General features: G+C 48.6%; 1 protein-coding gene across 3 annotated transcripts in view; it reads right to left on the reverse strand.

Annotated features, from left to right (window-relative positions):
* The window catches only part of LOC114665032 (supervillin-like), a 78,417-nt gene extending 53,433 nt beyond the window's left edge, over positions 1–24,984 (reverse strand). For all 3 annotated transcript variants that reach the window (XM_051918901.1, XM_051918902.1, XM_051918903.1), the window contains exons 1-2: positions 24,814–24,984; positions 2,373–2,900 (exon numbers count right to left, since the gene is read on the reverse strand). In XM_051918901.1, the coding sequence (XP_051774861.1) occupies positions 2,373–2,722 (350 nt within the window). In that variant the 5' untranslated portion in view covers positions 2,723–2,900; positions 24,814–24,984. The remainder of the gene's footprint in view (positions 1–2,372; positions 2,901–24,813) is intronic.
* Between the last annotated feature and the right edge of the window lie 345 nt (positions 24,985–25,329).

The following is a 25,329-nucleotide window of genomic DNA, read 5'->3' on the forward strand; positions in this document are numbered from 1 at the left end:
ATGGCAACAGCCGACACAGACATTCTAGAATGGCAACACCCATCAGAAGACAAATACGGCAAAAGTCAAATGTATTTGTATTTTCTACTTTTACAAATCACCAAACATGAAAAAGTAAATCAATATTCGGATTCCCCGAAGTTCAAAACCCCTAATTAGACGCATAGGGGGGTCACCGATTGCCATTACAAATTAAATAAAATCTTAAATCAAAACTAATTCATCCGATACGCCTCTGTCGATCTCCACGGACTTCTTTCTTTGGCCTCATAAAACTCCTCACGCCCCTCTGTACCCCCATTACTCTTTAAATGGCACCCTGAAGCCCCCTTATGCCACCCAAGGGTTCACTTCTGCTGCTCTTCAATACCAAATGGGAGCTTCCATACAATTTCAGTTTGCCTCATCCATGCCCACCCACCTATGGCCCCTCAATACTCCTCTGTGCTGCCGCTCATGTTTTCCCAATATGCCCAATTATGGCCCACCATACCTCGCCGTGAGGCTCCCCAATGCCATCTATTTTGCAGACCCCCCCATACCCCTCAATGTCACACCACACTTAGCACAGTCCTTTAGACCCCTACACACCACTCGCTTTATGCTGCCATACTGTTACCCCAATGTGCTTGACACCCCCCGGTATGAGTCCTCCATACCCCATACACTTCTGTGCCCTCCATTTGTCTCTTTAGAGCCCACCAATGTACATGATACCCCTCTACTGATCTCAAAACATTCTTCACACCCCTCTGTGCCCCCCTATACTTTGAATGGCACCCTTTATGCCACCTGATGCTTCACTTCTGCTGCCCCCCAATACACCTGTAGGAGTTTCCATATGAATTCAGTGTGCCCTCTCCATGCCCACCCTCCACTGGCCTCATCCATACCCTTCTGTTCTATAGCACCCCTAATGGGTCTTACACATCTTTATTGCCCACCATGAGCCTCGTCCAAGCCCTGTCTTCTGTGCCCCCCCATACGTTACAACACACGGAACTTACAGAACATCTACAGTTACCCCAGCATGCTTCAAGACCCCGATACGGCTCTCTGTGTCCCTCTTATGCCCTCAGTGCCCCACTATTGCCCTCCTCCATGTTTCTTCTCCTCTGTCCTCACTCTTAGGCTCCCCACTGCCCTCTCCAGGATGCCAAATGCTTCTCTTTCACAGCTTCCAGTCATCCTTACTTTTTCCATTCTACTCCAAGCCCCCCCCGGCCCCCACACACTTTTCATATTTATTCCCCAATGACCCTTACATGCCACTCACTCCATGCTTCTGTTCTGTGCCCTCCATGTGTCCTCTATGTGCCCAATGGTCTTCTATGCTTCTCCATATCAGTCCCCCATTCCACTCTATTGGGGTCTTCCATTCTATGGCTGTCCAACATGTCCCATGTCTCCATACTACTCCAAGCCCCCTATCTGTGCTGCCACCCCAATATGCCTTCTACCTGATTACGGCCCACTGCCTGTTCTGTGGACCCCCCATATCTCACTTAACATATAAAAGTCCTACATGACCTTCATGCCCTTCATACCACTCTCCATAATGCCATGGTCTTACCCCAATGTACTCTGGACCCCCGTATGGTCCTTCATTTATTGCCCCCCCACCTAATGCTTCACCAAGATCCTCTTCTAAGCACCAAATGCTCCACTGTTGCCCTCCACCCTGCTCTTCTGGTACCCCCACTCTAAGGGTCTCTCTATTTGCCATCTCCATGCCCCCTCCTATGCTGCCCTGACCTTCCATTTCATGTCTTTCTAAAATCCCCCAAATCTCCCACTAGGCCATGCCCCTCTAAGCCACCATAGCCTTTACCTCTTGGGTGCTTCCCTTCTGTGTCTTTTTAACATGCCCCATACTATTAAATGCCACCCAAGGATGGTCCCCAGTACCCCTCTATGTCACCCCAAACTTTACATCCTTCTCAGAAGTTGCCCCTCTGTGACCCTTTATATGCCACTCACTCCCCCCATATGCTCTGTCCATTCCTATGTTGCCACTTACCCAGCCCTTTTGCCCTCCCAACACCCCCACTGCTGGTCCATGCCCCCAATTACACCACCATCAGTCATTGCTCTTCCACATCCCTTTATGAGATCCTCCCATTGCCCCCAATATTCCTAAATGTTACATTCTGCTTCTCTTTAATGCCCCCAAATGTCTCCTCCTCCTCACCTATGACCACCAAAGTCCTTTTAGATAATATGCCCCCCCAAGCGCCATCCCATAACCCCCCATGTACATTACTGAGGCAGCAGGGAGAGCTGAGGCTAGTGCCATTGGTCCTCTGGCATAAATTCCTATCCCCCCGCATATGATGTCTGATCATTTTTGCCCCCAGGGTTGTGCCACTCACCTAGACACCAGCGGTGTGCCAACTGCAGTCTGTTCTTTGCCATTTAAGGTCAGCAGAGGGCACACTTCCTCACTCTGCTTACCCGAGAAGCCATCATAGTTGCCATTGGTATCCTGGCCAGTAGGTAGCTGTCTCTCCTCTTTGCCCATGCCCGCCTGCCTCTGGCTCTCCTCCAAGGTGGCTTGCTGGCACTCGACTGCCACCCCTTCGTGGCTTTTATCTTGCCTGACATACTTTGAAGTGAACTCCTCGGTGTGGCTGTACCTCTCTGCCAGCTCCCGGCGCCGCTCGGCTTTATACCTGGCAATGCGCTCGGCTTTAGACTCCTGAGAGAGGGCATCCGACTCCATGCTGGGCAGCAAGACTTAAAACTCACAGGGGGGAAAGAAACAAAATTTGAGAGTCTGCAGGGTCCAAAAAAAGTAAAAGTCACTATAAGTGCTGACCGGCCTTCACTGCTGGTCTTGGTCAAAGAGGGCGCTGGCACACATCACAGGGTTCAGCTCATTTCAAGAGCCACAGCGGGCACTGAGAAGAGAAAAAAAAACAGGAAAAAAAATTAAAAAGGCGAACGGATTGGCATCAACAAGCAGGCCAGCTCTGGCAAGATGGACACCGGGCATACCTGGGCAACCCTTATGATAAATAAACAACAGGAAGCCATGCAGTGCAGGACAAGCCCAGTGGTGGAGGACTCAGACGCCCGGACCAACAACAGCATGCCACAAGAAAAGAAATGGAAAGCAGGTGGCACTCTGAAAGGCGCTATATAGAGTGAAATGTGCTCCTGGTCATTTGGGTGACAACGGGTTCAGGCTGCACCCCTGGGCCATTTTAGACAAGTCGTGCACTTTGTCAGCCTGCCAGTGTAGATGCCACTTCAAGTGGTTGCCATTTGAATTTTCATTCTGTTTAGCGCCACAGAATGGCAGCAAACCCGCAAGTGGCACCACCAGTGACCCCCAGCATGCCAAACCCTACATTGTGCCCTTTGCACTTATGGCGCTCCAACAACTTCTAGCTTTATTATAACTGGGAGGCCACCAGCGGGCACTACAACAGAAAGCCTACAGAGAGTCTGAAGCCCTGCAGACCACTGCTGACCCCACTCGAGTGGCCCTTAGGGTGACTGGGGCTCACAGATGTCCCGTTTGGGTGGGCTAGGAAATTAGTTACATCAGGATGAAGAAGCGGATCAGTCACATGTGTCTCAGACGTGTTAAGCCCTTAAAAGCGAGGATTAGGCTTGGATGAGTGAAGAGGCTGAGACCGCTTTAGTGGACCCCCTGCCGAGGCACTTAGGGGTCTGTCGAGCAGACTAGCAAACAGAGGCGCCGTATGGGGGGGGGGGGGGGGGGAATATCAGCCCACACTATGAAGAGATCTTCATCCAATCCTTATTTTTGTCTGGATGTTCCCCCAGATGAGGTGCCAGCCTTCTGCCCAGGTGGTCACTAGGAACACCCCCTAGTCGGGGCTACAAGGTGACCTTGAGGACAAGAATTGAGGGTCTGGGAGGATAGGAGGCAGTAACATACGGGTATGGCGGCCATGTCCCAGGGGTTTGTCTCATTAAGAGATGTAATGGAAAACGAGACCACCAGGGGGAGCTTCTCTGTCTCTGTAGAGAACTTGGAAAATCCGGAATCTGCCGCAATCCCAGATTATTCCTTACAGAAGATCGGAGTCAGGAATGGCGAAGATTCAGGAGCTCACCTGACAAGGAGCTGGAGGTGAACACACCAGTGGGGCAGGTGACAAGAGGACAGCAGGGGGGCAGGAGCAGAGCTCAGGTGTCAGATGGTCATGGGGGGCTTGTCCTTGATTCCATTTTCTCTTCAGTTGGATTTCAGAGATGTCAAGAGTGTCATTCTGGGGGGGGGGGGGGGGGGGTGGAGTGGGGTCCACTCAAGACCACCCCCAGTGGTCACAACCTGCTGGAATGACAGCACATACATGTGGACACGCCAAGCTTTGCCCGTTCAATACTGTAGATGAAGCTTGGACAGATGCCCGCATGTTCTCCCCGTGTCTGTGTGGGTTTTCTTCAGGTCACTTCTTTGTCCTCCCAAATCCTAAAGATGTTCATTTTTGGTGACTTGGTGGGCTCCATATTGGTTCCTTGGGATGGCCTGGGGGTATTTTGCACGTCCCTTAATGGATGGGCACCTGCCCAGGGCAGCTTTGAGCCCATCGACACTTGTACTGGATCAAGTGGGCACAGGTAAGAGAGGGGGAGTGGATTTCTAAGGTGGGCTCAGGCTGTTTCATCAAACAGCAGTAGCGGTGGCAGCGAGCAGACGAGACTCCCAGAGCCAAGGAGTTGAAGACGGCGACTGAGCTGTGGAAGCTCAAGAGGAATTTTTTCCAAATTACTTAAGGCGATGAGGCTTTTCCGAAATTATGTCCATGAGCGACATCCAGTAGGAAAAGATGACATCGGCAATGGGAAATTCTGTGCGGCCATGCCAGGCCTGCCCACCGCCGCACCCTCCCCATCCCCCCACCCCAGCTGCACGGTGCACACCGGTCGGCCTTCGTCTCCACACGACTTTTGGCTCCTTTCCCAGCTGGCTTGATTACGGAATTGTGTGTAATCCAACCGTGTGCCGGGGCAAAGGCGGGCGCTGATCTCACGGCTTCTTCTGGATTGAAATTATCTGAGATTTTGTTTCTTCCATATTGTGATCTTGTGAAAGGCACTATATAAAAATGAAAGGTGGCACACTTTAAAACAGCAGAGTGACACTTCAGGCCCCCTGTGCCACTCACGAGAGCAGACCCAAACTGGCCCCCTCACCATCCAGACAAGCTTGGCACATGAGCACCACCCTCCCCCCCCATCCATCAAAATAACACAACATGACTGGAGAGAAGGTGCCAGCTGCATTAAAAATAAACTGCCTGGAACTCGAGAGCAGGCACATGAGTGCTTTTAACGGCCAACATTACTGGGCACCAAGCGGGCTCCTGACCAGCTGCCACAGCCATGTCCAAAGCTGTCCTCAGTGTGTCTCCTGGTATGTCAAGTCAGGCTCCAGTGGGCACAAGGCTATAAGAGCAGAACATTTCAGAGACTGTCACAGTGGGAAGCACACACAAAAAAAAAAAAAAAAAAAAAAAAAAAAAAGAGCATGCCAGCAACTGGCACCACGGATCACATGTGAAACATAGCAACCCCCAGTGGTCAGGGCAAAGCCACAGGTCAAAGAAAGAGTGGAAAGCCACAGCCTCAAAATTTCAGATCTGGGCTAACCTCACGTTACGGCCTGACACTTATGTGAATCTGAAAGGCGCTATACACACGTGTGCCAGGGCTTAAATAAGGTAAGTGATGTCATCCAGAACTGAGCGGAGGTGCCGATGCCAACTGTGCCTTTACTATTTTGGGTGGGAACCCCAGCAACGATTGACCCCGCCCTTCCAGTGACCCCGCCTGTGGACTCTAGAGAAGGCCCCGCCCCTCTCCATGGAAACTGCATAAAAAGAGGCGTGTCCAGAGTAGAGCCTCTCAGTTTGCACTTGGACACCGAGGTGGGAGGAGCTCCCCGGCTGCCAGAAGCAAATATCATACCTTGAGGGCCATTGCTGAGCCCGGATTGGCTGAATTGGTGTTCCGTTTTTGCTTTCCTTACATTTAAATGGCTGCCCGTCTCCCTCCCCAACGTTTATGATGGGCTCCCCGACTCTTCCTGGCTGTGGATTGTCAGATGTGGCCGCACACTTTGAACTGAGCTACATATAGCAAACTGACCGGTTATGCACGATGTGACGATGCGCACTGTGAAAGGCACTATATAAAAGTGTACGATTATCGAGTATCATTCTACTGAGTGCGAAAAACGGAATAAAGCATCAGTGGGGGCTGCACTCACAGAGAAAGGCACTATAAAAAACAGAAAGGTTAGGTTACACCGTTCACTGTAAAATAAGATGGTCGGCCTGTACTCACGATTCTGAATAAGAAAGGGGCTACAAGGTTTGTAAGTCGAGACCCTATTGACTGTGCAAGGAGCTACATTAGATATGGCCTTTCGAGGGCAATGCATTTGTACACCCACCCATCTTCAGTGCCCACCCATTCAATTCAGGGTCACAGGGGGTCTGAGGCAACGCCGACAGCATCGGACGCAAGGTGGGAAGCAACTGTGGATGGGACGCCAGCCCATCGCCAGGCACTTTTGCAAACATCTGATCAGCTTGGAGTCCCAATTAACAAAGTCAGAGGACCAAAAGGAAAACCCCACCAGCACTTGGGAAGAACATGCAAACCACACACAGACAAATGCCCACCATGGGAACCGAGAGCCGGGATTCTGGAATGGGGAGGCAGTGGTGCCAACCGCCAAGTCGTGGAATTAAAAAAAAAAAAAAAACTTCAGTTGGCAACAGCGCTCTCTCATGTAAGGCGCTATATTCAAGTAAAGAGCACCAGCAGAGAAAGGAGAAGAACACGGGGGAGGAAGAGGCACAACTGGAATGGACTGGCATCTGGTAGGTGACAAAAGAAACAATACAACAAAGAAACAACAAATAAGAGGAACAAGCCGGGAAGAAATTCATGGGGATGTGCGGCCAGGCCTGGGGGTGTGCCACACCTCGGTGACACGGGAAGTCGCTTCACTGCCACTCTTTGAGCCTCAGGGCTGCTTTGCTGCTGACATCCGAGTACACAAACAGGAGCAGCGCTGATGTGCCTCACTTGTGGCCGCCCAAGGCGAGGACTGAACTTCATTATAGCGCATTTCATAACGCACTCCGTCGAAAAGTTACGACAAACGTAACAAAAACGATTTTACATAATGTGTGTGTAACTGAGCCATTACAAGATAGCGCCTTTCACATGAATGTGTATCTGGAGTCCACTATCATGTCCACAGTGAAGGACGCCGCCGCCCCACCCACCTACCCAGGCCCCTGTTGGACCCCACAGTGCGGTGCCAATGATGAGACTTCACTAATGTCAGCTTCTTGGTTGATATTTGAAACTGACATGCAGCAATCTTAGTCAAAAGTTAAAGCAGAAACGAATCTCAGAGTAGAATGGCGGCTGGCACTTCCAGCGGTCTCACACCGCCGAGGGGCAACAGCAGGTGGCACACACACTGGAAAGTCTGCTGGGACTCGCTGGCTGCCATCTCAAAGCTGTGAACACGTCACACTCGGGTGTCTGTCCCGGAAAACACGAAATAAAAAGATATAAACCCTGAAAGGCATGGAGATGGTGGGGCCACGCCGAGCGGCGCTCATAAAACACGAACACTGATCAAGGCTAAAGGGGGCGCGCCACCTTTGCACCGCCTTCCATTGTTTAAAAGTGTCACACACCGTCCTCGGTTTTCTTTAGGGTGTGTCAGGCAGTAACTTATGTTAATACCCAACAGAGGCCAATTTATAGTGCCTTGCAACACCATAACTGGTTCAGCTTTTAAAGTATGTGACATACCACTTACTCCATCAGTCTGTGTTATATGGCGTCTTTCATCAACAGCGGCGACAACACAAGGGACAGACAACACCGTGTCCTGTGAAAGTCGCTATATAAAATGGGTCGGTTTTTAAAGCACCTTTTAGTGCACAGCTCAGAACACGACGGCTACACACTGGGATGGAAGAAACGCTGCACGTCATCCCAGTGGTTACTATAAAAGGCGCGATAGATAGATAGATAGATAGATAGATAGATAGATAGATAGATAGATAGATAGATAGATAGATAGATAGAGAGTGAAAGGCACTATATAATAGATAGATAGAGAGTGAAAGGCGCTATATAATAGATAGAGATAGATAGAGATAGGAGTGAAAGGCACTATATAATAGATAGATAGATAGATAGATAGATAGATAGATAGATAGATAGATAGATAGATAGATAGATAGATAGATAGATAGATAGATAGATAGATAGATAGATACTTCATTAATCCCATGGGGAAATTCACAAATATATATATAATCCTAACTGCCAGGCATTGGTGTCCACATTTCACAGAAACTCGCACGGTGTGTTCAGTTTACCAGCAGCAGTTGTGTGAGCAGCCATGAACCCCACAACGTGAACTGAGTGCCGGACTCTGAAAGGCGCTATATACTGTACTGTGCTCTTGGGCTTTTCTTTGGAGCGCTCAGATTTAAAGGCGGAGTCTCACGAAGCACTCAGTTAACACAAAGGGCTTGGGGACAAGGGACACTTTGATAAAGGTAATAGTGGGGCGCTAATGGAGTGATGCTCTGAGAATTATTATAATAAATCAATTAGTGAACTGAGCAGTTAACCACTTAGCGGAGTAACCGTTTAATTAGATTAGTGAAAGGCACGATATACAAATCCAAAACGGAATGACTTCACTCTGAGGTTACGTGCAGCGCCACCTGCCAACGGGCTTTAAACAAATGACAAAACAAATGACAGAAAATCATGTAAAGTAGTGATGAAGCTGAAAATTAGGAAAATCGTCCAGGACAAATATTTAGACGGCGCCGCTGATGCTCGTGTGATCGCTCGCGTTGTTCTCCGCGCAGCAGACATTTGCGTAACTTTTCATGCGAACTGCGCAATCCGCCCAAGCGCGGCTCTCGGCTCGGGTTACGCATTTAAATAAGAAGAACTTAATTGAGGTGAAAAACACAAAGGCGGGCGCCGCTCCTTACGTGAAGTGCAACTAAAGCACAAGAAGAAGAAGATGATGACGACGACAACAAGACCCCCCCATCCCCCGTGCGTGTCAGAGCAGACGCGACTCCGGTGGACTGGAGCGCACGAGTCAGCGGCCGGACAGGTGGTCAGTCCGTGCGTTGGACGGCACAGCAGAGGAAAGCACCATCAGCCCCCGAACACCAATTCAGGATTTCTAGGAATACAGTATATAGCGCCTTTCTTAGCACCTCCTTTACACACATCTCAGTCCAGCAAACCCAACACTGAGGCAAAACATGGGGGGGTCAGCGGCCTCAAGTGCAACTGGAATCCCACCCAACATAGCCAGCTGTCACCAGGCGTCTCGGCTTTCAGGGTCCATCTAAAGGACAAAGGTTGAAAAGGGGACGAGCGCACCGGGGCGGGTGGTCCTGTCTACCCTCGTGCTCCCCAGCCGGACCTGCCACCTGCGCTACCTTCGCTTCATTAATTACACCATAAGAATATTAATAGGAGCCGCGCCTGTCAATCACAATTTGATGACGTCAGTTCATTAATATTCGTATTCTATTATGAGGAGTCGTACCAGCGAATCACAATGAAGCATCCTGTCGGGAATTCTTATTTTATTATAAGCGGTTGTGCCACCCTGATCATTGCTGCTGTTTTGTTAGGAGGACTCGAACCTGCAAATCCCAGTTTGATGGACCCCATTCATTAATTCAGATTCTGATTTTATCACAAGGTGTTGTACCGATCAGCCTATTATATAGTGCCTTTCAAATCTATCTACTTGATATAACAGATATGGTGCCCTTCACATCTACAGTATCTAATAGACAGATGTGAATGGCGCCAGATAGATAGATAGATGTTAAAGGCGCTATATAATAGATTTGAAAGCCCATGCAGCACTCTGTGTAATTTTGAGCTATAGAAGAAATAAATTGTTGTTGAAAGGCACAATATAATTAACAGACAGACACGATGTGAAAGGCACTATATGAAAGGACTGACAGACAGAAGTAGCCGCATTGCCACGTGTACCAAGGTGAAATTCCTAATGTCTGGGCAACATGCCACACATGTGGCCACTCTGCTGCCATGACAAACATTTTGGTTCCTCAGGTGTTCCTGGAATTTATACCCATATAGCACTTACTGGCATGTTTCTAATATTATTGGGCAGCAGTACCCGTTCACTCATCCTGAATTATTTGTTGGTTTTACTTGTTTCATTTAGTATGTCATTAACTGGGTGTCCATGCCAGCACCATCTCGGTGCCACTGCCTAACTTCAGCAGTGTCCCAGGTTCAAGTGTGCTCTCAGATGGCGCTCATTAATCAGCCACTCCAAATTGGGACCACATGTGTGTGTGTGTGTGTGTGTGTGTTACACCTGCAGTGGCCCAGAGGCTTGTCCTGGATTGGCACCTGCCCAGGACCCAGTGCTGCCAGGGTGGGCACCGGTAGCCCTGACTGAGACCCTCCTCTTACTTTATTTCATTTCTCGATGGCCTCAGTTCAGCGATGTTCGGCTTGGCTTTGGCTCTTAAATATTCTTCTACTGGAATAACTGGGATTACGACACAGAGGACTCGTTTGCTCTCGAGTGGGCTGTTTCTCCACTTCAGCTCTCTTGGCCAGATGCCATCTTGCAGACTTCAGAGGTCTTCTTATCTTGTTAATCGCAGTGGTCCAGTTACGGTAAGCCGACATGCTGTGACAGGGCGCAGACCCGCCATTTCGCCCACACGTTGCCTCGCGTCACTCCTGAGATCAGCAGACGTAAACTTAATGATGAGATAAAACAAAAAAACAATAAAAACACAAAAGTGAAACGCGGTAAGCAAACTCGGTGGGCCTGGTGAGGAGACCACTGAAACGCAGAAAGCAGTGACGAGGGTCCGGTTCTGTCACCGGTGGACAAATGAAGAAAACACGGCGGGGCTAACAAAAGGCCATTGGGGTGAAGCTTCATGTTGGCACCTGCAGGAGCCCCTTAACGTCAGTCAGGGCACCTCCCCTCCCCGGGCTGGGGGTCCAAACCCTCGTGTTGTGTCTTTGTTGCCCGTTTTTCAATTTTTTTGCATGCGTTTCTAGTTCATTCCTTTTCATGTTTTACGTATCGCAATCCAAGCCTGTGTTGTGTGCCATGCGTTTGGTGGGTGGTCCCCAAGAGGCGGGGGGGGGGCACCCCTGTCAATCAGTGCCAGAATGGCCCTCCGCCCTATAAATCCATAGCAATTGTCTATAATAATAATAACTGATTAATAAAATGCATTAATCATAATTTGTTGTGCCTTCTCTAAGGAGTTTTTGGGCTTCTTTGTTACTAAACTGAGGATTGTGAACTCGAGGAATTCAATTTTGTCATTTTACTTTTCTGTATCACTAACCCTAACAAACGTACCGTTTCTCTTATTGTCTTCCCACAACACCGATTTGAATTCATACGAGTGCCGCAAATGTGTGACGTTTCTGTCTGCCGTTTCCCAGGATTACCCAGGAAGGTGGGACATGCGACATTGTCGGGGCAACCAGAGAAAAAGTCGTCTCGGAGTTCGGATTCACTCAACGCCCGGTGTGCCACTCTTGGCGCCAGTCCTCTAAACGCTGGTCCCACTTCTCATCCGCTAATTCAAGTTTCTTTAACTTTTCTGGCTTGTCAGTGGATCAGCTTGTGCTTCTGGGATCGGCCTGTGCGGGTTTCTGACCTCGCTTCATGTTATCTCTTTATATATCTCTATCTATCTCTCTATACATCTATATATCTATCTATATCTATATCTCTCTCTATATCTCTCTCTCCGCTGTCTCTCTCTCTCTCTCTCTCTCTCTATCTCTATATATATATATATATCTATCTTTCTATCTCTCTCTATATATCTATCTATCTATCTATCTATATCTATATCTCTCTCTCCGCTGTCTCTCTCTCTCTCTCTATCTCTATATATATATATATATATCTATCTTTCTATCTCTCTCTATATATCTCTATCTCTCTGTCTATCTCTATATATATCTCTCTATCTATATAGATATCTATAGCTCTCTCTCTCTTTCTGTCTGTCTATCTCTCTCTCTCTCTATATATACATATCTATCTTTCTATCTCTCTCTACATCTCTATCAGGGCCGGCCTTAGGCCACTGCAACCTATGCGGCCGCAGTGGGCCCCGCACTAATTCTAGGTGTAAATTATTAAATTAAACCATTTTAACTTATAATCATGTATAGGTCAGCGTGTTTATTCTGTTTTTATGTTTTTACAGTGTTTATCTATTATGTCGTTGTTTCAAGTGATTACGACAAGTAAATAAAATTGAAAAAAAATTGTAGCTGCTCGGGTGCTTTATCTCTAAACTCGTCATTTAGGGGAACTTGGGGTAAGATGAAACAGACACCGTTCTTAACCTTATGATGGCTCAGCTCAGTGAAACCAATCAAATAGGAGGAGCTATTTATGGAGATGATGTTATCGATTTTTTGGATGAATAGTTTGAAATTTACCAGCAGTGGTTTAAATTTTCTCTTTTCTGCCAGACAAAGATTTTTTCACCGGTGAGTAAAGCTTGTTCCTCAGAAACAAGCGTTGTATAAAATTCGAAGATCCTGTACATTGATAACCCACGCTATGTTAACAGTCAGCCATAGAATCATCGGCACGTCAACTTGTATCTTTATACAATTTGTTTTATGAATAGTCTCTCATTTCAAATGTTTAAGATAGTTTTACAAAATAAAATAATGTGATTCGTCTACCCAAATGATTGTTTCATCTTACCCGTAGTAGGGGTAAGATAAAAAAAAAATTTTTTTTCACAAACACTTGCTCAAAACGTACCGATTCATCCCTAAGCGACAAGCGCATGCATATGCAGATCATTAACAATAATTTGACTGAAAATTACTGGTAAAAAGCAAAAAATGTGGATTTGACAAGGAATTTTAAAAAGTGGTTCATCTTACCTCAAGTTCCCCTAAATTGGTAGACTTAAGGTATTTTTTTAAATTTTATTTACTCGTAATCAAATGCTAACGTGACATAATCAAATGCAAATTGTCGTTCAAACGTTAAATCACGTAATCAAATGCAATAACGACGTAATAAATCAGTAAATACTTTATTTTGTTCATTTTTCATTTTTTTAACTTTGGCATCTGGTGAAAGAAGCTTCTCGTGCCTCAAACTAATCAAGAATTACTTGAGGTCAACAATTCACGAAGATAGATTGAACAATTTGGCAATTCTTGCTATTGAGCGTGATCTATGTAGGAAACAAAATTTTGATGATATACTGTATGACTTCGCTACACGCAAGGCTCGTAAAGTAAAGTTAATTTGATCGTGATTTTGTACTTAGTAAAGAATGAATAAAATGCAAAGACGAATTTATTTTCTAATACAAAATTTTAATTTTCAGTTATTATCCTTATCCCTACCCCGACTGGGCCCCGCGCAATCTGTTTCGCATAGGGCCCCGCAATTGTTAGGGCCGGCCCTGATCTCTATATCTTTCTATCTCTCTCTCTATCTCTCTATCCACACATACACACTGTGGTACACCGGGGCACATACAGCCACCCTAACCCGACACAGACAGGCAGGCAGAGACCCAAGTTTGCCACACAGCACACGTTTCTTCATGTGGGGAAGTGCTTTTCTATTGCCCCCCATGCCCCCCAACAGTACCACAATACAGAAAGCATCCACTGCATGGTCCAGCACTAAAACCCAGGAGGGTTGCCCTCTAACGCCCATGGGGAGGTAGTGCCCTGCAGATGCCCTCTCCCCCAGTCCTTCTAACCAGCTGGCGTCCCGGCCGGGTAATGGCTGTGGCCGTCCCTTTACAGCATTTATATGTATACACACACACACACACATTATATAAACAGAAAAGTACCCCCTGCTGCACCCATCATCCATACAACAAACACCCAGCAAAACTAACAGAGAGCTGTGGTGTTTCGTGGGCTACTGGAGGACAAATGGCGTAGTCGGCAGGATGTTTGATTATCACATCCTCAGCAGAAGACTGCGTGGTATCATTCAGGGACCAAATACCAAAATCAGGGGGGCATTCCAGAACAACAGAACCCCAGAGTTGTCAGGGAAGTTAAGTTTTTGTTCACACAATTAAAAAAAAAAAAAAAAAAGTCTGCCATATCATAAACTTGACTCTTCACTCAGCTGGCATCTGTACCCACCAAGATGAATCTGGCAGTCAGGAGTCAAAGTGATGAGGAAATGGAAGGACTGAAGTCAACGTCTTTTGCCACAAAATGACAAAGTGTGAATATTCTTGTGGGCGCTGGCATTCTCGAAGTCTCGCGTCAGTAAATTTTCCCAGGATTCCCCTGGATTGCGAGATGATTGACGTCATCATTGGCCCGCTCTTCACTACGTAAATTCTCTTAACGGTTCTCCAGCATTTTTTCCAGCTAATGATATTTGTTTTCCCGTTTCTGGTTTGTCTCAAGTTTTGACCCTGCACTTATTTTTCTGTCCGTTTCATCAACTGCACCTCTTTAATTTCATTTTTTTCACTGACTTCTGCTGAGTTAAAAATACACAGTATAACACAACCAGGAAAAAAATTGTTAATTTCCTGTTCGTAACATTTATATGACAAACACATTACACATTTACAGAGCCGTGGTGTGAAATGGACTAATAGAGGACAAGTGGCGTAGTTGGCAGGATAGCATCCTTAGCAGAAGAAAAAGGAGCTTAATTATTCAAAGGCCAGGTACTGAAAGCTGCTGCATAAGAACAAATAAAAATCATAATTTATTCAAATAACATTACAATATCTACATTTATAAATCAGAAAAGAATTGAAAAAAACTGAAGAGTTAAAATACAAAACGTTACTTCAAAAAGAACTCCTCACAGTATTCAAATCTGAAAATGAGAACAGAATTCGATAAACTAAAGAATTAGAAAAAGAGCACAAAGACAACCCAGAATGCCGAGCAAACGTTCACAAAAGTCAAAGCCTCAACCGCCAGGGGGCGGGCCTACAGATGTGATGTCAGGCAGCCCCGCCCCCCGGCCCAACCTGCAAACAGTGCCAGGGAGACAACTGAAGGAACAAACATCAACAAGATAAAAACACAAAATACTTCTGAAAGAACAATAAAATATAAAAAGGTGAACAACTGAAGAAGAAATTAAAAGAAAAGACACAAGTCGGTGATGGAACCCTGGCTGTACGACATCAGTCCGCAATCTTGGACAAAATGCGAAACTAACCTTTAGATGGCTGTTACATCACTACATGTGACTGCTGGGACCACGCCCCCTAGCAACCCGCTGCAGCCATCCACCATCTGAAAGTGCCCAATGCAATGCCATCCTTTAGGTGGTCACACTAATGACATCATCACATGTGACCTTTGATACCACACCCACTAGCAACCCACTGCAGCCATCCACAATCTCAGACAAAAGCGCCTAATGAGCCCTTATATGGTCATGCTTGTGATATCAGCATGTGACTGCTGGGACCACGTCCCCTAGCAACACACCACAGCCATCCACAATCTGAAAGTGCCCAATGCAATGCCACCCTTTAGTTGGTTGCACTAATGACATCATCACCAGATGTGACCTTTGAGACCACACCCCCTAGCAGCCCACTGCAGCCATCCGCAATCTCAGACAAAGCACCCAATAAGCCATCGTGATATCAGCATGTGACTGCTGGGACCACGCCCCCTAGCAGCACATTATTGCACCTTGGTAACAGATTGACAAAATGTCAGCACCTGTTAGAAATCACAATCAAGTGGGGTCACAGCAGAACTGTAGGCGTAACTACAATAAAATGAGCAAAACTCAAACAAATCAAATTTCGTGGACCACTGAAAGGTGCCAGCCATAAAACCCACCATGTGAGATAATGAGTAACGTGTTTAGAAAATGAAGACTGTGAAAGGCGCTATACACCAGAATCTTGGGCTTTACCTTGTGATGGATGACCTGAGACGAGTAGTCTTGTGACTCACCACCTGACCGGTGGTACAGACTGCCTGGCGCAGCCATATTAGTGGTGGGCAACAGGGCTGCCCTTTGTCAGCCGACTCGTCATCCTTTGAACTTTTGAGATTGAATGCACAATCACTCTGTGCGGGACTGGCATCCCATCTGGGATTGGTTCCTGCCTTGTGCCCACCGTTGCCAGGACAAGCTGCATGACCTTGTATTTGCCTCCACACTCAATGCACAGTTCTGAGGCCGTGACCTAACATCAGGCAGAGGGGCACAGCTGCCCACACCTATGTGACGGCTCACCATAAAACAGTACTAGCCCCCCCTAACCCCCCCCCCAGTGAAGTCATATAAATGTGAGTCAGCCAGATCCCAGTCATCACAGCCACAGACCCCCACAAGAAAGCCAGTCAGCCAGCGGGCAGGCAGCAGCACGCCACCGGCCCCTCAGCTTGGAAAACAGCAGGGCGGCCAAGTCAGCACAAGTTCATGCGAGCGGCACGGCGGCCACAGATGTGTTTATCCAGATGTAAAAATGCAAATTCTGACGCCCCCCCCCCCCCCCCCCCCCCCCCCCCAACCCCACCCTTGCAACTACAGTGGGAGAGAAAATGCCGGACGCTACAGAGGAGCCAGCGGAAGAATTTCACCTGAAGGCGTGTGGCGAAACAGGGGCAGCAGCGGCCCACCAAGGAACAAAAGGCGAGGCGGCGCACATCGAGGCACACTCTCAGTGACCACCATAGACAAACTCCCATGAGGAAAACCTCGAGTGGCACTCAGTGGAATGTCCAACACTCCAAAAGGCGCTATATAAAATAAAGACTCATCTCAGGCCGGCTTTACTGAAGGGGGCATCTTTAGAGAACAACTCTCAACATGAAGTCGGTTAAAATAAAGGAGAAGACGTCGGACTGCATCTGCCCAGGTGGGACACTGGGATCAGACATGAAAGGCGCTACATGACAGAGAAACACAGAGAGTGAGCTTGGAAAGGTGCAAAATAAAACACAGGCAGTTAGATCACCAACTAGGAGACGGACGTGAAAGGCACCGTAGAAAACGGGGGCAGTTTATATAAGAAGTGTGTGATATGAGAGTGACAACGATGAAAGGCACTATATAAGACATCAGCAGACACAAAAGGCGCTATATCATAGACAGATGTTTAAGGCACTACAGCCAATAGACACATGAGGTGACATGTGACACAGCAGTCCGTTTTTAGGCCCTTAACTTTTTCTGGCTGGCATCAGTGCCTGGTAAATCCGAGTGTCCCATTCAGTAACCACAGAGTGGCACCGCCATTTGTTTAAGTTCATAACATCAACAATGCCAGAGGGAAGACAAAATAAAACAGAAGACATGCAGACATGTAAACACACACACTACGCTGCGCAGACACAGATTAACCAACGTGAATATAGAAAAAAACAAAGTCACAGGGCCACCTCAGCAGTGGGACACTGAACCCCAGTGCCACTTTGAAGCGGACCACACATCCTGCCATGAAAGGCACTATACAGAACTGATTTTCCCAATCATGAGCCAACTCTTCCTCAGTGGGCACATGGGCAGCTCAAAATGCCAGGCTCAGTGTTTTTTACGTTGGCGGTGCCCCCTGCCATTGAACCCAGAAATGTGAAGAACCAACCAGATGTGCTGTGTGCTGCTGGCATTCACCCCACGTGGTGTCACTCACTGTGCCAAGGCCAGTGGGCTCTGGTGACCTTCAACACAAAATGTGGCACAAACCAACCTCTGGGATGTTTTGAAGGTTTAACCCTTTCAGTCATGCCACCTGTCATCAGCTACAATGCCACAGATGACAGACATTTCTGTTATCACCAATTGTGAGACTGGTAGCGTTAATAAATGCAGGCATAAAAGGCACTATATAAAGGAAGAACTGGTGACAGACCGATCAGGTTTACAAGACGAGAACATCAAAAGACCTAAAAGTGGAGAGGCTGCCCACCCTAAATGAACTTCATTGTGCCAACATGTTTTCCAGCAGGAATTCAGTACGCTATTCACCTCATGTTGGCATGGCATTACAGCAATGGGTCATGTGTGGCACCATGACATCCATCATTATAATGATCAAGGAAAGCCAGAGACAATTCCTTAACATCGGGCACAAGGCCAGACATCGGGTGCCAACCCTAGAGAGGATGCCAGAGATGTCGCCTGACATAATGCCAGAGGAGCCGCAGTAACATCGACAGACATAAGGGAGAACGTGCAAAGTGCACAAGGGCTTTGATTTGAACCTGAAGCCACGAGGCAACAGCACCACCCAGCGCACCACAGAGGAAAACCTGCTGTGAGGAAAATAACATTTTGGGGGGCACAGACACGCCCACTACGAGACCGCCAGGTGTGGCCAAGCCACATGTGGCAGCAACTCCCAGGGACACCCACAAAACTTAAAAGGAGGCCAGTGGCTCAGCCACACGGGCAGCTGTACCACAGGAGGTCAGATATGGCAGCCACAAAAAGGAAAATGGGTGAAGCAAACCACTTAGCAAGACAAAGAGGCAGCGGATACCATCTGGAAAGTGGTGGGCATCCTAGAAATAGAAAAAGTGAGCATAATACACACCATCGCAATTAAAGGATCACCATAAATAAAATAAACAAAACTGGCATAGTGGGCACCAGAGGCAACAACACCACAAGACCACAGACTATGTCACAGGACAACTTGGGCAGCTGGCCTAGTGCAGGTGCCCACTGAGCGGTCAGCTGCCACCTGCCATTCAGCACATTCCTCTTGGTCAGCATGACCCCTGAGAAGAGACATGGAAAGCATGGCCAGGGTGACAAAACAGGCCAGCAGGATCGGCTTCACGTGTCCCCTTTCACAGCGGGCACCATCACAGACCACTTTACAAAAACAAAACAACATGAAATAAGGAAAGGGGGGGGGGGGGGGGTTCAGGGATATAACACCATGAAAGGCGCTATATAAGAGAAGCTGAACCCAGGTGGTGTTACCCTGTGCCCAAGCAGTGACATCTGTGCCCCCCCAGGGGTGACCGGAGCCAATTTCTACACTGAATGTGCCTCCCCCCAGTGGGGGCTCAATCTGTCAATCATCACATTATATAGCGCCTGCACAGCCACTGGTTTAGTCTCCAGCACCGCCTGCTTGATAAATGTGAACATACAGAGGAGCTGGAAGGTACCTGGGGATGAAAGGCGCCCCATGACAGCTGACCCTCGACTCTGCAGTCCTGCCATCTGAGTGTCACCTGCTCAGATCTTTAAAAAGGGACAATACTGGCATCTTCTGCAGAGACAGAATGACCAGGTCACTGGCCATGAAAGGCACTATATAAAGTAATTAACCACAGGAGACGCACCCCTTGCTGTCCTCTCAGTGAGACTGGAGGGAGACGTCCAAATCAGTGAGGGTCAGGGGGCCAAATAGTCAAAAACGCTGTGCATATAGCGCCTCTCATCAAGACCTGTGATTACTTCCCATTTATAAATTGGTGAAAAAGAAGCCAGAAAGGGGGGGGGGGAGTTTGGGGGGGCTTCAAAATTCATTAGGATGAAGGATCGATCGACTAGCCCCTCCTTGTTATTTGTGTATACGGCGCCTTTCATCAGGTCCTGTGAAGGACGACGTTATATTTAATAAAAGCAGGCAGAAAACTTCAACATTCATTAGGATCAGCAAACAGTCGCAGCTCGTCACTTCTATATAGTGCCTTTCACTGGGACCTGTTCAGGTAGCCGGGCAGGACCACCAGTGAAGGACAACGGGTGTGAATTTGTTTCCAGTCTGGAGAACAAAAAGGAAATGGTGAGATCGCTAATCCATTTGTCTTCCCACCCGTCCTTTTTCTGACCCCACCCTAAACATTCCAAGCTCATATAGCGCCTTACCACACGGTGAGCCACAGAGCGGCCGTCTAGCTGCTATTTAATTTGAGACTGGTCCTGTGATGGATGGACTGGCGCCCTATATCTTTTTGGGAGGGGGGAGTATGAGGGTCCCAGTTTTGTACCCAAGTGTCAAGACCAGCAGGCCTTTGCAGAGCGAAGAATCCCACCTGGACACCGGGAGAACACGCACACTCCACAGAGCCCAGAGTGACCAGGCAGAGTCAAGCGAAGGGTCTGTGAGGCGACAGAACCCACCGCTGACACCAAGCACAGGTCACATGATCCAACACACTCACCTAAAGTGCCCCACTTTGAAACGTGTGATCGTTCTGACGGAAGTCGTCACGGAATGGAATGGAAGTCCACAATCCAAAAGTTCACACAAAAATAGAGAAAAGTTCTGTCTGAGGCGAACGTATCTTGTCTGGCGCCATATCAGCAAACGCTGGTCATGAAAGGCGCTATAAGCACCTCAGGGTGCCTCCTACCCCACTGGGTGACCCTGAGCAGGGCGCCACCTGTGCAAGTACAGGGGACGGTGGAGGGTCGCGTCTGTAGTCATGGAGACGGCAGTCACTACGGAAAGGCGCCATATACTGAAACAGCTGTCCCTGTCAGCTTTGGGCGGAAAAAGTGCGGAGGGGAAGGGGTCTTCATCCCGAACAGACGCAGGGGTCTCCTGGCTTTCTAATCCAAATTTATTTATGGACCCTTTTGTCCGTCGTAACTCCTTTGACTCTTCTAGCTGAATTTGTCTTACAGGCACTGCAGTGGATTCAGGAGGTCTTCAGACCCCCCCCCCCCAGGTTCTGCAGATTTCACTTTACATGGAGACACGGGCCATTTCTGCCCATCAAGCTACACTCGGTGAGCCAGAAGGACAAAGTGAGGACTCGTCTTCAGAGAGGTTTGCACATTTATTAAAATCATGAAGTGAAATCTTTCCTTCTGAGACCCTTTATTGTAGCCCACCACATTGTACTCAGGTACCTCATCCTGTCAGCTTTCCTTCTCCTTGAGATGTTTCTAGAACTAGACTGCATCCCACCTGTGTGTGTAGAGGGTCCCACAAGTCACACTGCATGACAGGATAAAAAACCAAACCATGAAGTCCAAGAAACCCTCTGTAGACCTCCAAGAGTGAAGATCAGGGCAAAGGGGGTCAAACTGTCCATAAAGCTCTGGGTGGTCTTGGTGGCCTCAAGACGTTTGGGGTGTCCAGGACTCTTCTATGAGTTGGCTCTCTAAATGGAGTACCCAGGCTAGTAGGGCATCAGGGTGGCCACCAAGAAGCCAGTGGTCACTCTAGCAGAGCTTCAGAAGTCTGGAGGGACGGCCATCTCAGCAGCACGTCACCATTCGGGGGGTTTATGGCAGACAAAGCCACTCTGAGTAAAAGGCAAATGACAGACCACCTGGACTCTGTGAGCACAAACAGAACAGATTCTCAGACGAAACCAAACTTGAGTTCTTTAGGCAGAACTCCGGGCACAGTGACTGCTGAAGACCAGGCCACTGCTTGTCACCTACTTAATGCCACATTTAAGGTGCCGCTTGATGGTGTTGGTGGCAGCATCATGCTGTGGGGACAGGGACACTGCTCAGAATGTGGCCAAATCCAGCGAGGTCCTTGAAGAGGAGCTGCTGCAGAGGGAATGCCACCTCAGACTGGAGGGACGGTTCAGTGACATGAAGGACACGGCCAAGACAACACCGGAGGGGCTTTGGGACACGTCTCCGAGTGTCCTTGGGTGGTCCGGACTTAAACCTTATAGAACATCTGAGCAGAGACCCGACGATGGCGGCTCACAGGGGCTTCTCATTCAATTAAAGGGCGTCTGAGAAGATCACCTGTGCAGATCCAGGGGTGCCAAACTTGTAGAGACTCCCAGGAAGAGTCAGAGCCGGAATTTAGTCTTTAAAAAGCCTTCTGGTCACAAGTCCCCACTTTGTCATTGTGGATTATTGAGTGTAAACTGACAGCTGAAAATGGCAGATACATTTATATTAATAATAATAATTCTTTACATTTATATAACACATTTCTCACTACGCAAAGAGCTCTCCACACAGAGAGGACCCGGAATGTGAAGCCACAATCAGCGGTGCCACCACTGAGCCACCAGCAGCATGTGAAAGGAGCTATACACATAAAGGGTACTATTATTATTATTATTATTATTATTAGTACCCCCTGGTACTGGGAGACTCCGAGACCCGAATGCTTCAGCGGCTCACTTGGAGCTCCACGTGTGACCCCGAGTAGGTCACTTAACCCGTCTGTGGCCCACCCGTATCAACGAGATGAAAAGAGCTGCAGATTTTGTTCTGTAAAGTGCATTGAGATCGCAATCCCTGTTGAAAGGCGCTAGAAAACTGCAAACAACAAAACAGAACGGCATCTGGGATGAAATTCATCTTGTAGTGACGAACAGCGGAAGAGCACAAAAGAAAGAAACAGGACTACCAGGAAACGCGGAAGGAAGAAACATGACGGAGCTTTGGAAAGTTATGGAGGGGACGGGGTCTTCATCTTGAGGAGAATGAGATGACTAAACGGACTCCTCCTCGCTTTCTAACTGGCAAAGCAGCAGAACACACCAACATGAAGAACCTGGTCACCTTAGATGGACTAGGTGACATGGACACTGGTCACCTTAGATGGACCAGGTGACACGGACACTGGTCACGTTATAGATGGACCAGGTGACACAGACACTGGTCACGTCAAATGGACCAGGCGACACGGACACTGGTCACGTCAAATGGACCAGGTGACACGGACACTGGTCACGTCAGATGGACCAGGTGACACGGACACTGATCACGTCAGATGGACTAGGTGACACGGACACTGGTCACGTCAGATGGACCAGGTGACACGGACACTGATCACGTCAGATGGACCAGGTGACACGGACACTGATCACGTCAGATGGACCAGGTGACATAGATGCTGATCACGTCAGATGGACTAGGTGACATGGACACTGGTCACATTATACATAGAAAGGGTGGCACTGACACTTGAGACGTTAGATGGACCAGGTGACACTGACTCTAGTCACATTATAGACAGCACAGGTGACATGAGCCACATTAGGTAACCCAGGTGGCACTCACATTGTCACATTATAGACAGGCCATGTGGCTCTCACAGTAGTCAAAATATAGACAGACTAGGTGGCACCAATGTTGCTCACATTAGATAGCCCAGGTGCCACCTGGGCTGTCTTTAATGTGACAATGTCAGTGCCACCTGGGCTACCTAATGTGGCCTGTGTCACTGGGGCTATCTAATGTGACCAACATTTGGTGCATACTAGGCTATCTGTATTGTGACCAATGTTGGTCACATTAGGTATCCCATGTGGCACTGACATTGTCACATTATAGACAGCCCTGGTGGCACTTGCATTGGTCACAATATACATAGCCTAGATGACACCAATGTTGGTCACATTATAGATAGTGCAAGTGACGTTGGCCACATTTGGTAACCCAGGTGGCACTGACATTCGTCACAACATAGACAGCCTACGTAACACCAATGTTGGTCACATTGGATAGCTCAGGTGACAATGGTGCTGGTCACAGCAACTTCTCCTCCCAACTTTCTTCCCTTCAACAGGCATTTCTGCAGACTCAGCCCTGGCATTTCTGCCAATCTGCTTTTCCAGATTTGATTTGATTTTTCAGATTGTGACCTCTTTGGCCTGTAAAGTGTTTTGTGATGGCGGCTGTTGTGACAGACTGTTGTGTATAAATAGGACTGAATGGTCTGGCAGCCTCTCGCTGTCTCTCTCTTTCTCCCTGTGGAAAATGAAGGCTGGTTAAGCCAAATCCCAGTCAGATGGTCATCTGTGCCCCTTGTGCTCTAAGGAATGGTGGACCAGTTTTCCAAGGAGGAGCAAAAGTTAACTTAGGAGGAAACTTTTCAAATGGCGAGCAGGAAACGCCCTCCAATCCTTCTAATGGTTTTATTCGTTCTCCGGTGAACACCCTCATGAAAGAGCACACCGGTCGGTGTGGCACGGATGACAACACCGAAGAGGCAGGCGTGACATCGGAGCTCCTTACCCCGTAGCTAGCAGGGCCGTCGAGCCGGTAAGTTACGTGGCTCCGTCCCAAACAATGGAGTCGCACGAAGGACTAAAGTTAGGTGGATGGATGGATGGATGCGCGTGAACGCGCGTGTGCTGCTCGGGTAGTCTGCGCGTAACCACGCCCAGCTCGCGCAAATCGCGCCCCCTTTTTGTCCAAACTGCTGTCCACCGCCCTGCCTTGCGCTGTCTTGGCTCGCATTGGGTTCTTCACACCTGGCAACATGAAGGGTAGGCTTTGAACCTGAAATGGCAGTTGAGCCCCTGTCGGCAAAAGTCGAAGTCAAAATGTGAGGTGCCCCCAACAGTCGGCCTCCACCGAGGGGGACTGGAATGGACTGGGCTCGGCTCAACACGCCCAGCCCCGGCGAGCCAGCAGAAAGGGCGCCCCCCCCCCCCCCCCCGCCACGGGCGCTCGCATCTGTCCCCCTTATTAGCACCCCCTGCGACCGCCAGGTGCAGCTGACAAGCAGGCGCCACCCCTCCAGCGGAGGAGCCCACACGGTACGGCGACACAAAGTTGTCGCTATCAGAAGTTAATGTGTAAAAGGAGACGCGACGACCTTCGGAAGCGGGCGGCTCTTTCGTTTTCACAACCGTTTGTTTCTTGCAACTTCCTGGAGAAAAAAAAGAAAAATAAAAAGTCCTCGTGTGAGCGTCTGAAGAGCTCGGGGGGGGGGAGTGGGGGAGTTTGCAAAGTCGGCTTCCTGCACGGCGGCAGTTACTGAAAAACGAAATGCCAATCAATAAATAACTAAAGCCACGTCCACCACGCGGCCAGGAGTCGGCGTGCCCCCCTACCTGAGAGCGGTCATATAGCGCCGTCCTCCGTGCCTCCCTCGAGCTCGCCATCTGCCAGCTAACGCCAGGGTGGGAATCCCGACAGACACGCAGCCGCTCGCCGCTTTCCGAATGCTTTGATTCCAGAGACGGACACTGGGACTGGGAGCTCATCAGACCCCGCCCATTTCTCCAAGTTGGCCCCGCCCCTCCGATCCAGTTCGCTGCAGGCTTTCGCCTCAAATCAGCGTCTTCTGACACGCGAGCAGCCGCAACCGCTGTGACAGGAAGCCTCCTCACCCGCACCCTGTCACACCCACACGCGGACATTTAGTGCTCGAGGACTCATCTGACACACACGCCGAAATGAAAAGTGTGACGAGCGCCCACGCGCACTCTTACGAAACTCTTCAGGCATCGGCGATCATCGGGGGTCTGGGACACCTGAAACGACTCTCGAATTCCATGACCGCCACAAGGCAGCAGACAGCGTCCACGCGCATTCGCGAAGAGGCAAAAACACGCAGCCACGAGTGC

Source organism: Erpetoichthys calabaricus, chromosome 14, assembly GCF_900747795.2.
Source record: "Erpetoichthys calabaricus chromosome 14, fErpCal1.3, whole genome shotgun sequence".
Classification (NCBI taxonomy): domain Eukaryota; kingdom Metazoa; phylum Chordata; class Cladistia; order Polypteriformes; family Polypteridae; genus Erpetoichthys; species Erpetoichthys calabaricus.